At 39.0% G+C, this 13,951-nt stretch overlaps 1 protein-coding gene across 2 annotated transcripts in view; it reads right to left on the minus strand.

The window, feature by feature from the left end:
• MNAT1 (MNAT1 component of CDK activating kinase) overlaps positions 1–13,951 on the minus strand; it is a 198,300-nt gene that overhangs the window by 24,099 nt on the left and 160,250 nt on the right. The window contains exon 8 of one of the 2 annotated variants that reach the window (XM_084629982.1): positions 8,677–8,747. The exons of the other annotated variant lie outside the window; for it this stretch is intronic. Within the exon in view, the coding sequence (XP_084486108.1) occupies positions 8,687–8,747 (61 nt within the window). The 3' untranslated portion in view covers positions 8,677–8,686. The remainder of the gene's footprint in view (positions 1–8,676; positions 8,748–13,951) is intronic. 2 annotated transcript variants of the gene reach the window in all.

Raw genomic sequence — 13,951 nt, forward strand, 5'->3', positions numbered from 1 at the left:
AATTTTCTGTGGTAAAACCTCCTTATTCCATTTACCATTCTCCATCTTTACCCACCCCTCTTCCCCAAACTGTACACCTCAATACCCACATTTCATCTCTTCTCACCCGACTCTTTCGGTTACAGCCACCATCTTTTTACCTTTTCTCTCTTTTCTCCTTATCCCTTTTTATAGCGCGGTTGCTGAAAGCCATTGAACAAAACTGTAACCTCTGTATATGATAGAAACCACTTCAAACCAGGAGGTGCTACCGCATCCCTAGCATCTGTGGTTGCAACTCCTATGCTATTTCTGTTTCTGATACATTTCCCATTTTTAATCATCTTTAACTAGCAGAAGCTGAACTTGAGACACAAATGAGTTTGACCTCCAGAGAAGGGGGAGAAAGAGAGGTATCAACAACTCTAATCTGACAGCACTACCATAGGTCAGCTCATGAAGCTGCTTTAATGGTGGGTCCTACCAACTTGGTTAAAAAGAGGAACAGAGGAGAACGCGGAGAGGTGAGGGGAGGAAATAGCTGTGAGAACAAAAGGTTGAGGAACAGACCATGATTATATGCCAGAAAATAAGGGATTGGAGATGGGGAAGGGGAAGTACATGCCATTTCCTTAGGCCAAGAAGCAATGCAGCAAAGAAGATAGAATTGACCCCCACCAAAAATCTCCTAGGATGGCCTATGGCTCAGATCCTCAGCTGATATAAATCAATGTAGCTCCACTGATTTTAAATTAGTCATGTTGATTTACATCAGCTGAGGATCTGGCCCTACAAGTCTCACTATGCCAACTCAGAGCTGTCTGGCACGGTTGTAAAATTGTCATCAAAGCAACAAGAGAGGAATAGGTTAGAAAGTGAAAAAGTATCGGGACTTGTAACTGGCTCATTTGAGGGGAGAGGATCGAGCCACCCACTGCAAATTGCTGTTCTGATGTGCAGAAAAAAAATAGTAAGTAGGAAATCCTATTCATCAAGGTTTCAGTCACTGCCAGCTGAAAATTAATGTATCTGTCTGCATTATGTTTTTTTAAGCAGCACACATGTGAACTGAAAAGGTGCAAGGTGTCACCAACCCTTCTCTCCTCTTCATTTTCCTTCTTTTTTAAAACCTTGACTCCCACAGAAAACAATCACATTTCACCTCATCTTTTCCCAGGTTTTCTGAAGTTCAGTTCCTGCTCTGTACCACTGAATACAGTCTAAGTACTAACTCTGACAGCCTATTATTTGACAAATATATATTGCACATCTACTTTACACCAAAAAGCTCTGCAGTTGGTAAGGTTTAGATAGGAAACGAGGCCAATTAAAATAAACAGAAAGAAGGTTATCAATGAATTCCTTAGAAACACATCAGACAGATGCACTGTAACCTAATTAGCATTTACCCAATATCAGAATTTTAGGGCTCACTCACGAGGGGGATAAGCACTCTGGCTTAGAACCAGGAAAAACTCCTGAGCATATGTTTAACTGTGTATGAGTAGTCCCATTGTGCTTTCTGACTAATACTAATGAAACTATTCATGTGCTTAAAGATAAGCACACACTTAAATGATTTCCTTTGAGCCATCAGGGCCAGATGGCTCAGTACCTTGCAGAAACAAGTCCAGAGTGCAATTACCATTATTTTACCACCTCACTATTTTCTTCCAGAGAAATTTTTAGGTATTTTGAAAATATCACATTTATAAAGTATTAAACTAGCGATGCCTGATAAACCTAATAATTTCTGCTTTACAGCTATCCTCAAAGTAATAAGAATTCCTCTCGGATAGCTATAATCAGGATAATCAAGCCGCACAAGCAAATAATAAATTGATAAAAGAAATTAATTAGAAAAATAAGGCCCGTGATCTCTGTCAGTTTTGTCCAGATTAATGATAGAAGTGTAAAGTGAAGGGTGATATTCCTTTAATCTTAAGTGGCAGCTTATGTTGCAATAACATTTCTAGTGAAGGAGAAATAGAGCTTCAGAATAGGTTTGCAGAGTTGGAAAATGAAGAAGGGGCTCAGCAGGTAGTCACTGAAGGTGACAGGGCAAGGAAGAAGAGAAGAGCGGTTAGTCCTATAGGAAAAGGGGAAGAGTTAATGGAGATTACACCAAATATGAGCCCCAGGAGGATACAGGATGGGTTAAAAAGGATTACAAGGGAGAATGGGAATGGAAAAAACTTGCAGCCAGAGGGAACAGGGGATAGACTGGAGAATAGCACCGTCACTAGGAAAAGGCAGGTCTATGTGATTGGGGACTCTTTATTGAGAAGAATAGATAGGCCTGTAACCAGAGCTGATCCAGAAAATAGGAGGGTGTGCTGTCTTCCAGGTGCTAAGATACGGGATGTAGACCTGAGGTTAAAAAGGATTCTAAAGGGAGCGGGAAAGAATCCCCTAATTATCCTTCATGTGGGAACAAATGATACGGCTAGATTCTCACTGGAAAGTATTAAGGGAGACTATGTTAGGCTGGGGAGGACGCTTAAGGAAATTGAGGCTCAGGTGATCTTTAGTGGGATTCTGCCTGTTCCTAGAGAAGGGCAACAAAGGTGTGACAAGATTATGACTATCAATAGATGGCTTAGGCAGTGGTGCTATAAGGAGGGCTTTGGGATGTATGGCCATTGGGAGGCATTCATGGATAGAGGACAGTTCTCTCGGGATGGACTTCATCTGAGTAGGGAAGGAAATAGACTTCTAGGATGGAGGCTGGCACAACTGATTAAGAGAGCTTTAAACTAGGAATTTGGGGGAGATGGTTGGGAGATGTCCAGGTAATCTCCACGCCAGAATTTAGCATAGAGTGGAAAGAAAATGAAGTAAGAGTGGATACAGCTGTAGGTAGGAGGAAGGGCAGTGTAGATACAAGTCTAATAGGTTATACTGGTAGTAAAATAACCGTGCCTAATAGGGTACAGAATGTGAGTGAGGCCAAACAGCAAAAATTAAGATGTTTGTACACTAATGCAAGGAGCCTAGGTAACAAAATGGAGGAACTAGAGTTACTGGTGCAGGAAGTGAAACCAGATATTATAGGTATAACAGAGACCTGGTGGAATAGTAGTCATGACTGGGCTACAGGTATTGAAGGGTATGTGCTGTTTAGGAAAGACCGAAAAAAAGGTAAAGGTGGTGGAGTAGCACTGTATATCAATGATGAGATAGAATGTAAAGAAATAAGAAGCGATGAAATGGATATGACTGAGTCTGTCTGGGCAATAATTAAATTGGGGAAGAAAACTATTAGAGCCTCCCCTGGGATAGTGCTTGGGGTGTGCTATAGACCGCCGGGATCTAATTTGGATATGGATAGAGCCCTTTTTAATGTTTTTAATAAAGTAAATACTAATGGAAACTGTGTGATCATGGGAGACTTTAACTTCCCAGATATAGACTGGAGGATGAGTGCTAGTAATAATAATAGGGCTCAGATTTTCCTAGATGCGATAGCTGATGGATTCCTTCAACAAGTAGTTGCTGAACCGACTAGAGGGGATGCCATTTTAGATTTGGTCTTGGCGAGTAATGAGGATCTCATAGAGGAAATGGTTGTAGGGGATAATCTTGGCTCAAGTGATCATGAGCTAATTCAGTTCAAACTGAATGGAAGGATTAACAAAAATAAATCTGCAACTAGGGTTTTTGATTTCAAAAGGGCTGACTTTCAAAAATTAAGGAAATTAGTTAGGGAAGTGGATTGGACTGAAGAATTTATGGGTTTAAAGGTAGAGGAGGCCTGGGATTATTTTAAATTAAAGCTGCAGAAGCTATCGGAAGCCTGCATCCCAAGAAAGGGGAAAAAATTCATAGGCAGGAGTTGTAGACCAAGCTGGATGAGCAAGCATCTTAGAGAGGTAATTAAGAAAAAGCAGAAAGCATATAGGGAGTGGAAGAAGGGAGGGATCAGTAAGGAAAGCTACCTTATTGAGGTCAGAATATGTAGGGATAAAGTGAGACAGGCTAAAAGTCAAGTAGAGTTGGACCTTGCAAAGGGAATTAAAACCAATAGTAAAAGGTTCTATAGTCATATAAATAGGAAGAAAACAAAGAAAGAAGAAGTGGGACCGCTAAAAACTGAGGATGGAGTGGAGGTCAAGGATAATCTAGGCATGGCCCAATATCTAAACAAATACTTTGCCTCAGTCTTTAATAAGACTAAAGAGGATCTTAGGGATAATGGTAGCATGATAAATGGGAATGAGGATATGGAGGTAGACATCACCATATCTGAGGTAGAAGCGAAACTCAAACAGCTTAATGGGGCTAAATCGGGGGGCCCAGATAATCTTCATCCAAGAATATTAAAAGAATTGGCACAAGAAATTGCAAGCCCATTAGCAAGAATTTTTAATGAATCTGTAAATTCAGGGGTTGTACCATATGATTGGAGAATTGCTAACATAGTTCCTATTTTTAAGAAAGGGAAAAAAAGTGATCCAAGTAATTATAGGCCTGTTAGTTTGACATCTGTAGTATGCAAGGTCTTGGAAAAAATTTTGAAGGAGAAGGTAGTTAAGGACATTGAAGTCAATGGTAAATGGGACAAAATACAACATGGTTTTACAAAAGGTAGATCGTGCCAAACCAACCTGATTTCCTTCTTTGAGAGAGTAACAGATTTTTTAGATAAAGGAAACGCAGTGGATCTAATTTATTTAGATTTTAGTAAGGCGTTTGATACTGTGCCACATGGGGAATTATTAGTTAAATTGGATAAGATGGGCATCAATAGGAAAATTGAAAGATGGATAGGGAATTGGTTAAAGGGGAGACTACAACGGGTCCTACTGAAAGGTGAACTGTCAAGTTGGAGGGAGGTTACCAGTGGAGTTCCTCAAGGATCAGTTTTGGGACCAATCTTATTTAATCTTTTTATTACTGACCTGGGCACAAAAAGTGGGAGTGTGCTAATAAAGTTTGCAGATGATACAAAGCTGGGAGGTATTGCTAATTTAGAGAAGGACAGGGATACCCTACAGGAGGATCTGGATGACCTTGTAAACTGGAGTAATAGGAATAGGATGAAATTTAATAGTGAGAAGTGTAAGGTCATGCATTTAGGGATTAATAACAAGAATTTTAGTTATAAGCTAGGGACGCATCAACTAGAAGTAACGGAGGAGGAAAAGGACCTTGGAGTATTGGTTGATCATAGGTTGACTATGAGCTGCCAATGTGATATGGCTGTGAAAAAAGCTAATGTCGTCTTGGGATGCATCAGGAGAGGTATTTCCAGTAGGGATAAGGAGGTTTTAGTACCGTTATATAAGGCACTGGTGAGACCTCACCTGGAATACTGTGTGCAGTTCTGGTCTCCCATGTTTAAGAAGGATGAATTCAAACTGGAACAGGTACAGAGAAGGGCTACTAGGATGATCCGAGGAATGGAAAACTTGTCTTATGAAAGGAGACTCAGGGAGCTTGGCTTGTTTAGCCTAACTAAAAGAAGGTTGAGGGGAGATATGATTGCTCTCTATAAATATATCAGAGGGATAAATACCAGAGAGGGAGAGGAATTATTTAAACTCAATACCAATGTGGACACAAGAACAAATGGATATAAACTGGCCACTAGGAAATTTAGATTAGAAATTAGACGAAGGTTTCTAACCATCAGAGGAGTGAAGTTTTGGAATAGCCTTCCGAGGGAAGTAGTGGGGGCAAAAGATCTATCTTGCTTTAAGATTAAACTCGATAAGTTTATGGAGGAGATGGTATGATGGGATAACATGGTTTTGGTAATTAAATATTCATGGTAAATAGGCCCAATGGCCTGTGATGGGTTTTTAGATGGGGTAAGATCCAAGTTACCGGGAAAGAATTTTCTGTAGTATCTGGCTGATGAATCTTGCCCATATGCTCAGGGTTTAGCTGATCGCCATATTTGGGGTCGGGAAGGAATTTTCCTCCAGGGCAGATTGGAAGGCCCTGGAGGTTTTTCGCCTTCCTCTGTAGCATGGGGCACGGGTCACTTGCTGGAGGATTCTCTGCTCCTTGAGGTCTTCAAACTACAATTTGAGGACTTCAATAGCACAGATATAGGTGTGAGGTCTTTTTTAGGAGTGGTGGGTGAAATTCTGTGGCCTGCATTGTGCAGGAGGTCAGACTAGATGATCATAATGGTCCCTTCTGACCTAAATATCTATGAATCTATGAATCTATGAATAGTGCTTCAAAATCCCATATCATAGCAGGCACTGAATAGCAATTTACACAATAAGGTAAGTATCTTCACTTTGGTAATTTATACCAGTCAACAGTGTCATTGATTTTTGTCTTCTCATATTCATATTTGAGTTCAAAATTTGGAAATCCCACTCTTATGCCAGCAAGTATATGAAAAAAACCCAAACCATTGATATGCAAACTTGTGACTGCTTCATCAAGACTAACCCTTCACATCTGAAAATCTCAAGTATTATCGAGAAAAATTAATACCTTTTTCCCTGCTATTAAGAAAATGAATGACCTTCACTCAGCCACAGGCCAAAATTACAAGGCAATAATAATGATAATTATCTAGTTGCTTTTATCTGAGTGTACACCATCAGTATTCCATCATGAACAAACACCAATTTAAAAAAAAGCGTATCCATAGGACTGGGAAGGCACCAGGATAAGTTGTGCATATGTTATGATGAAATTTATCTTACTGTTTACTTCAGTACTTGACTGGTTTTCCTTAAATATTTAAAGAACTTAGTGGAAAATGTAAATAGCATTCAGAGAACAATATATGAACAAGGCCAAATTAAAACGTCAAAACTTCAGGTTGATTTTGCATCACAAGTTTTACACTGGTGTAACTTCATTTATTTCAATGGCATTAAATCAGCATAAAACTGGAGTGAAACTCTGGTGAATCAGAGCCTGTGATGTTTAAACTGTGCACAGCTGGTGAGTTCTGCTTCATGCCTGAACCAGATTAAGGGGAGAACTCTGTCATCTTGGCCCCATGCCAATGAGGAAGAGGTTAGGGAACTAAGGAGCTTCCAGAGTGTTACTCAAGATGATTTTACACCCAGATAAGAATCTCATGCACCTGATTCCAAAACTGGACCTATAAGGCCTTGTCTATACCAGAAAAGTATACCAGTTTAACTATATTGGTCTAGTTAAACTAGGGCAAACCTCTATTGTACACACATTTAAGCTAAATCGATATAAGCAAGGGTTATGAAGCTCAATCTATTTAGTTTACCCAAGAGAGGTTAAAACGGGGCTTGATCATGGTTTGTAAGTACTTAAACAGGAAAACAATACCTGATAGTAGAGGGAAAGTAGACAGAGGCATAATGAAATCCAAAGGCCAGAAGCCAAAGCTGGACAAATTCAGACTAGAAGCAAGGTGCAAATTTGCAACAGTAGACAGCAGTCAATCACTGGAACAACTAATCTAGGACTGTGTCTGATTCTCCATCACGTGAAGTCTTTAAATCAATTTAGGATGTCTTTCTAAAAGACATGCTCTAGCTCAGTCACAAGATATGTGGGCTTGATGCAAGAATCACTGGCCTATGTTATACAGGAGTTCAGATGAGGTGATCATAATGGTCACTTCAACCTTAAGTATCAGAGAGGTAGCTATGTTAGTCTGTATCCACAAAAACAACTAGGAGTCCGGTGGCACCTTAAAGACTAACTGATTTATCTGGGCATAACCTTTCGTGGGTAAAAAAACCACTTCTTCAGATGCATGAAGAAGTGGTTTTTTACCCACAAAAGCTTATGCCCAAATAAATCAGTTAGTCTTTAACGTGCCACCTGACTTCTGACCTTAAAATCCATGACTCTCTAACTGGTTTAAATGTGTCAACGTTAGGGGCTTGCCTTGGTTTAACTAGATTCTATTTTGAAATCAACAGGTGCACTTTAGTATAGACAAAAACTAAGTGTTTCTAACCAAAAACACTGGGCTTTTTCATTTTTATGGTGAATTTTCTTTTAGGCAAAGAGGATTCTGAATTCATGATTTTTTCAAAATCTTGTAAATGGTTAAAATATCTCAAACCACTCCAATATTTTCTTTAACCAACACAAATTATGAAGTAATTTATTTGAACAAAACTATTCTAAAACTGTACCTTCTCTTAATAGATGAGACAGGAACACAGAGATTCTAGTACTGGAATGTGAGCCAGTTGATGAAAAAAAATATAGTTTTATGCCATAATTATTTAATGATGTTGTACTTATTGCCAGAATTAGAAAAAAAATCTAAAAAGCTGCCCTAAATAGAATGCTGTCCTGTTAAATTGAAAACACATTCCAAGAAATATAAAATAATACCAAACTGACCCATGGTGCCAAATCTAAGTTGTACAAAGTAATGGGCTTATTTTAAATAAAGTACATTTAGTAGTAGAATTATAAGTTTTTCAGAAGTTATATTAAAATAATAATTAAGTTGATGCCCAGAGTCAGAAAAATATTAATGTCACATGAAATTGCCTCTGTGTTTTATGTAAATTAACCTTCATTTTAACCAGCTGCAATTGGAATCAATTGTGTGTCAATCTGAAAACATCTCTTTAAGGCAACAAAACTAGAGGCAAGGATGAATGAATATTAGCCCTGGTCTACAGTGGGGTGAGGGGGGCAGGGAGAAATCGATCTGAGTTACGAAACTTCAGCTACGTGAATAACATAGCTGAAGTCGACCTACTTAGATCAACTTACCATGGTGTCTTCACCGCAGTGAGTCAACTGCTGCTGCTCCCCCGTCGACTCCGCCTGCGCCTCTCGCGGAGCTGAAGTACAGGAGTCAACAGGAGTGCGCTCAGGGGTCGATTTATCATGTCTAGACTAGACACGATAAATTGATCCCCGCTGGATCGATCGCTGCCCGCCAATCCGGCAGGTAGTGTAGACATGCCCTCAGAGTCACAACTGAAAGGAATTTTCCATCATTGCTACAATTTGGAACAGTAACATTGAAACAGAGAACACACAAAAGAATGAAAAAACTGTGACCACGTTTCTGGCAAAATTGACAGAGTCAAGCGCGGGCTTGCAAGAAAATGGAATGAGAACTGTTTTGACAATGGCTTATGGCTTTTATTTAAAGAGGACATTCAGCATTCTATTAAACCATATACAATACAATCATAGCCCTGTGCTTGCTTACTTACAATAAATATTCTTGAAAAATACTGTAAGGACAATGTTCAGCAAGCGTCTAAGAAGGAAATATGTCTGACCACACAGAGCAGATATGAAAATATAAAAAACATATACTGGAGACAGAGCTTATCACCAATGGGAGAAAAACAGTAGAGATTGGTTTTCAGAGGTGCTAATCACTTGCAACTCTAATTGAAGGCTGGGAGCTGTGGGTGGCTCTGCTCTTTTGAAACTCAGGCCTAGAAAGCTAGGCTCCAATCACTCACACAAAATGCAGAGAAACCCCTGCTAATGTTTACCAGCTAATACCCCTCACCTGCATTAACAGCCTGTAAAATCTCTCTGTTCCTGCAAGAGCTCCCCTGTCTTAATTCCAGTGAATCACGTGGCCACTTGTTATAGCTGCCAGAAAAACATAACAAAAACCTCACCAGTCCCTATTACTAGATTTTCACTAAACATCAATTTTTATATATGTAGAGATCTACCTACATATCTCTCTCTCTCTCTCACACACACACACACACACACACACACACAATTAAAGGTATCACAATGATGGACAATACATTTTTGTATACACATTCATTAGATCCATCATTGTGATATCGGTTGTATATGCCCATTAAAAAAAAATTCCCCCAGAATTGGCAGAAATCAAATCCTTGCTTGCCTCATCACTTCCTGATAATACTGTTTATCAGCTGAAGTGATGGAAGAACATGCAGACTAAAAATTGAGGGGAAAAACATATGCCTGAAACAAAAAGGAGAAACCGATTGTGGTTTATTTTGCAAACTACAGCCCATAACAGGACATGTACTCCGCTATCCCCCACTTCTCAGTCAATGGCCGTCATAATATAAGGGAAGGGTAAACCTGAGACATCTTTACTTGATGTGATTAAAGAGCTCCACAATAAGATGGATAAATTGGAGAATTCAAATAGTACTGACAAGACATTAAAAAAAAAAGTGTAGTACAGTATTGTCAAGGAAACAAAAGGCTTGATCCAAACCCTATTCAAGCGGGTGGGAGTCTGATTACTTTGATGGGCTTTAGATCAGGCCAGTCATGTTGAACAATAGTCAAAGGAACAGAACAGAGCAACGGCTGCTAGATCAAGTAGAGAAGTAAAAATGTCTAAGAGATAGCTAATTCACCATCTCCTGAAAACCAATATCCTTACAAAAGCAGGTAGAAAACCTTGGAGAGCAAGGAGTTTTTGAGTACTAGGAATCCCAAAGAGATGCAATTGATCTATTTGGTTCTATGACAGATTTAATCCATAAAAGCTTACCTTAAAAACACAGAAAGCACCCATCATACTTAATGTTGTCCTTCATGCATGTTTCTCCCCTACCTGAAAGGCTCTCTGACAACAAACATACTCGGGAGATGAAATTTTCTCCTCTTAGTAAGTCAGTTGCCTTCAATGTGTTAGTGTAATCTGACAGAGAGAGAACTGAATCTGCAATCTTTCTGGCATCTGGGATCATATTCCTCACTCACCTACCCTTGCATACCAACAGTTTCTAAGAAAGCTACCAGTATTTTGATGGGATGTTCCATTGCTAAAGCATATCTCCAAAGGTCCACATAATGTATGCTATATATAACAGATCTTCAATGAAGTCAAGTCATAAGGCTGCAAGGCACAATGCTTCTATGGATGAATGCAACAATTACAGAGAATAACAAATTTAATACTTATTCTTATAACATTAAGTACAACAACATATCCTTTTACTTACTCATTTAACTTTTATCTGGAACTTGCTAATATACAGACCTCAACAGAAGCAGAGTATCAACAGAACAAACTATGGTTGGAGTTAATTTTCACTCCATGCATCTGAAGAAGTGGTGTTTTACCCACGAAAGCTTATACCCAAATAAATCGGTTAGTCTTTAAGGTGCCACCAGACTCCTTGTTATGTTAGTCTTAAGCAATATCATAAATGTAGCAAATTAATAAAAGCAAGGTCATTTGCCTGTATAGGACACTTGAACATTGTAATTTCACAAGTTAGAGAGATACAAATTTAAGACAATGAAAAATGACTCTAGCTTGGTCATAGCAGTGCACAAGTCACAAGACGCGTGCTCACAGTTTTGTTGTTACCTTAACAAATAGCCATAAACTGTGGTTCCTGTCCCTCTAATGTTACAATCAAACTTTTTTTCTTTTAAGTCTACATAAAATGTTAGTGCCTTATGCAATACACTATGATACGAAGTCATTAGATTACAGGATACACAACTCTTTGGCATTACTAAACCAAGTGCCAGATCTCATCACATTTTATGATCACTATAACTCAAGTCCAGACTCATTTCCCATTAGCCCCAATTTAACATTTGTGTTCATTGCAGGTCAATGTACAGGCCTCCTAATTAGAAGCAGTGGAGCAGAAAAAGATAACACAGAAGTATGTTTAATGTATTGCTTGTGTAAAAATAGAAACTAATACTTACTTATTGGGTCTTATTATTATGGGTCTTACTAATACTTAGTGGCAAGGGGGAACTGCAACAAGTTCTTTGCTATTGAAGTGCACTTCACTACAGAGATTACTAAGGGTAATGGGACCAGTACTTTAGTTCAACTGTCCTGGATGGCTACCCAGCTGGATGGACATTTGGGAAACAACTTTAGCACATAACGGTGTCTGGGACCAAAAAACTGAAAAAGGCAGGTCCACAGGATGGGATGGAGAAAATTGCAAGAGGAAGAAAATTGTGTTTTTTATTTGGGGTTGGGTCTTACTATAAAGCCTAAGTCCGTCCCCCTCCCACCCCAGTCTGCCATTCTGCAAAAATTGTTTTTGCTCAAATAAACCTGCTTTTATTACTAGCAAAATGAGGCAAATATTTTTGGTAAGCAAGGCAGGCTAACTTCTGATAATTTGCTGGAATGGCTTTCACTCTAAGAATTGAAGCATGTACTGATTTCTTCCACCAGAAGGAGAAGAGCTTTAGTGGATCCCCTTTCACTAGTGTATTGTAGGATCTCCTACACCCAAGTAACTAATACAAGAACAGAGGAGGAAATTTTCAAAGGCACAAAGGGCAGTTAAATACCCAAATCCTATAGAAAGCTACTGGGAGCTAGAAACCTGACCCCACTTTGGGCCTCTGAAAAAATATCCTCCTAAATACACCCAAATAACCAGAGATATTGTCTTATAAAAGAATAAATACCGAAAACTGATTGCCATCTCGGCTCACCTTTGTAGTATCCAGAAACACACATTTGACCATATTTAAGTGCAATTCTGAGTTGACACACAAACTCAGTCCCTGAAACTAGTCCTCTGATGTTTCTAGTGAGTGCTGTTTTGGACAATTTCCACAGTGTTCATCATAGATATCAAAAGCTGAGAAGATCTGTATCGAATTCCTCATCTTTACAGAAAGAACTGTGTTCCAGTTACCAAATCCTTACTTTCTTCTTAAAACAGGAACTAATGGTCTTGTGTTTTTTTCTTTAAACTGGCTCAGCAGTTTTGATGAACATTTGACTCCATTTTTTTTTAAACATACTATATATAAAAGATTCCACTAAGCGCTCTGTTCACTAAAAGCATTGCTGCAGAATAGTATGGCTGTCTGTTGTACCCAGTGATGACATCACAGCATCTCATGTGTTCTCTTGTGGCTATATAGTCTGATCTGTGAGGAGCAAGTTCGCAAACAGATATGACATAGGAATTTGTAGGCTCCCACTGAAGACTTGGCTTGACTGTTGGCCCTTTTTTTTTTTTTTTTTCCAAATCAGTATGTCAGGTCTGTCTCACTCTAAGTGTCTGCAATGTTTATTGATAGTTGCTCTCCATTCATGTCTGTCCTTGGCTGTGTCTTTGAAGTTGTCAATATTTAGGTCACATGAGTGGAGACTCTGCTTAAGGGTGTCTTATAAAGTGTTTATGTTGATTGCCCTTCCTGTACTTTCTGAGTTTCAGCTCACCATAGAGGATTTTTTGGGGGAGTCTACCACCACCCATTCTGATAAAATGACCTGTCCATCTATGCTGAGATTTGATAATCACTGCCTCAAAACTGGTTGTTTCTGTTTCTTTCAAATGTGTAAATATTTATCATTTTGTCTTCCCAGTGGTAACAGCAACACGGGACATTTTTCAAGTTGCTTCATGTGTTTGCAGTAAATTGTCTATGTTTTACACCTGTATAAAGGGAAGGCTACCATTGCTGAACTTATATAATCAGTTTTGTTGACAGTTTGATGGTGTGCCAGTTGAGTATCCTATGATGAAGTCTTCCAAAAAACCTGGCTTGCCTTTCATATTCTGTTTGATAATTTTGATGCAGGAAACTGCCCCTGGAGATGGTACTGCCAAGGAACGTAAAGTGATTAACATTGTTAATTTTGTACCATAGAAAGTGATGTTTGGGCGGTGGTAGTGGTTGACAGGGCTAGTTGAAAGAGGACTTTTTCCAGGCTGATGGTGAGTCTAAACTGTTTTAACTTTATTTAGATGATCTTCTGAATATTATCGGTTGCGCACTTAAGAATAGCTGCAAAGAAAAGACCAATGAGGATCAGTGACAGCACACAGTCTTGTTTCACCCCATTATATATGGGAAATGGTTTAGAGAGCAGTCACCATCTGAGAGCACTTGACCAGTCAGGTCGTCATAGAGTTAATGTGTGTTGTTAACGAATCTGGTGGGGCAGCCAAACTGTCCTAAAGTTTTCCAGAGGCCATTTCTGCTCAGTGTCAATACTATTTTTTAGATCAAGGATTCAACACACAGTTCCAGGTTTTGTTCAATGCATTTTTCCTGAATCTTTCTCTCAATGAAAATC

The sequence above is a fragment of the Lepidochelys olivacea genome, assembly GCF_965140295.1.
Source record: "Lepidochelys olivacea isolate rLepOli2 genome assembly, chromosome: 6".
Classification (NCBI taxonomy): Eukaryota; Metazoa; Chordata; order Testudines; family Cheloniidae; genus Lepidochelys; species Lepidochelys olivacea.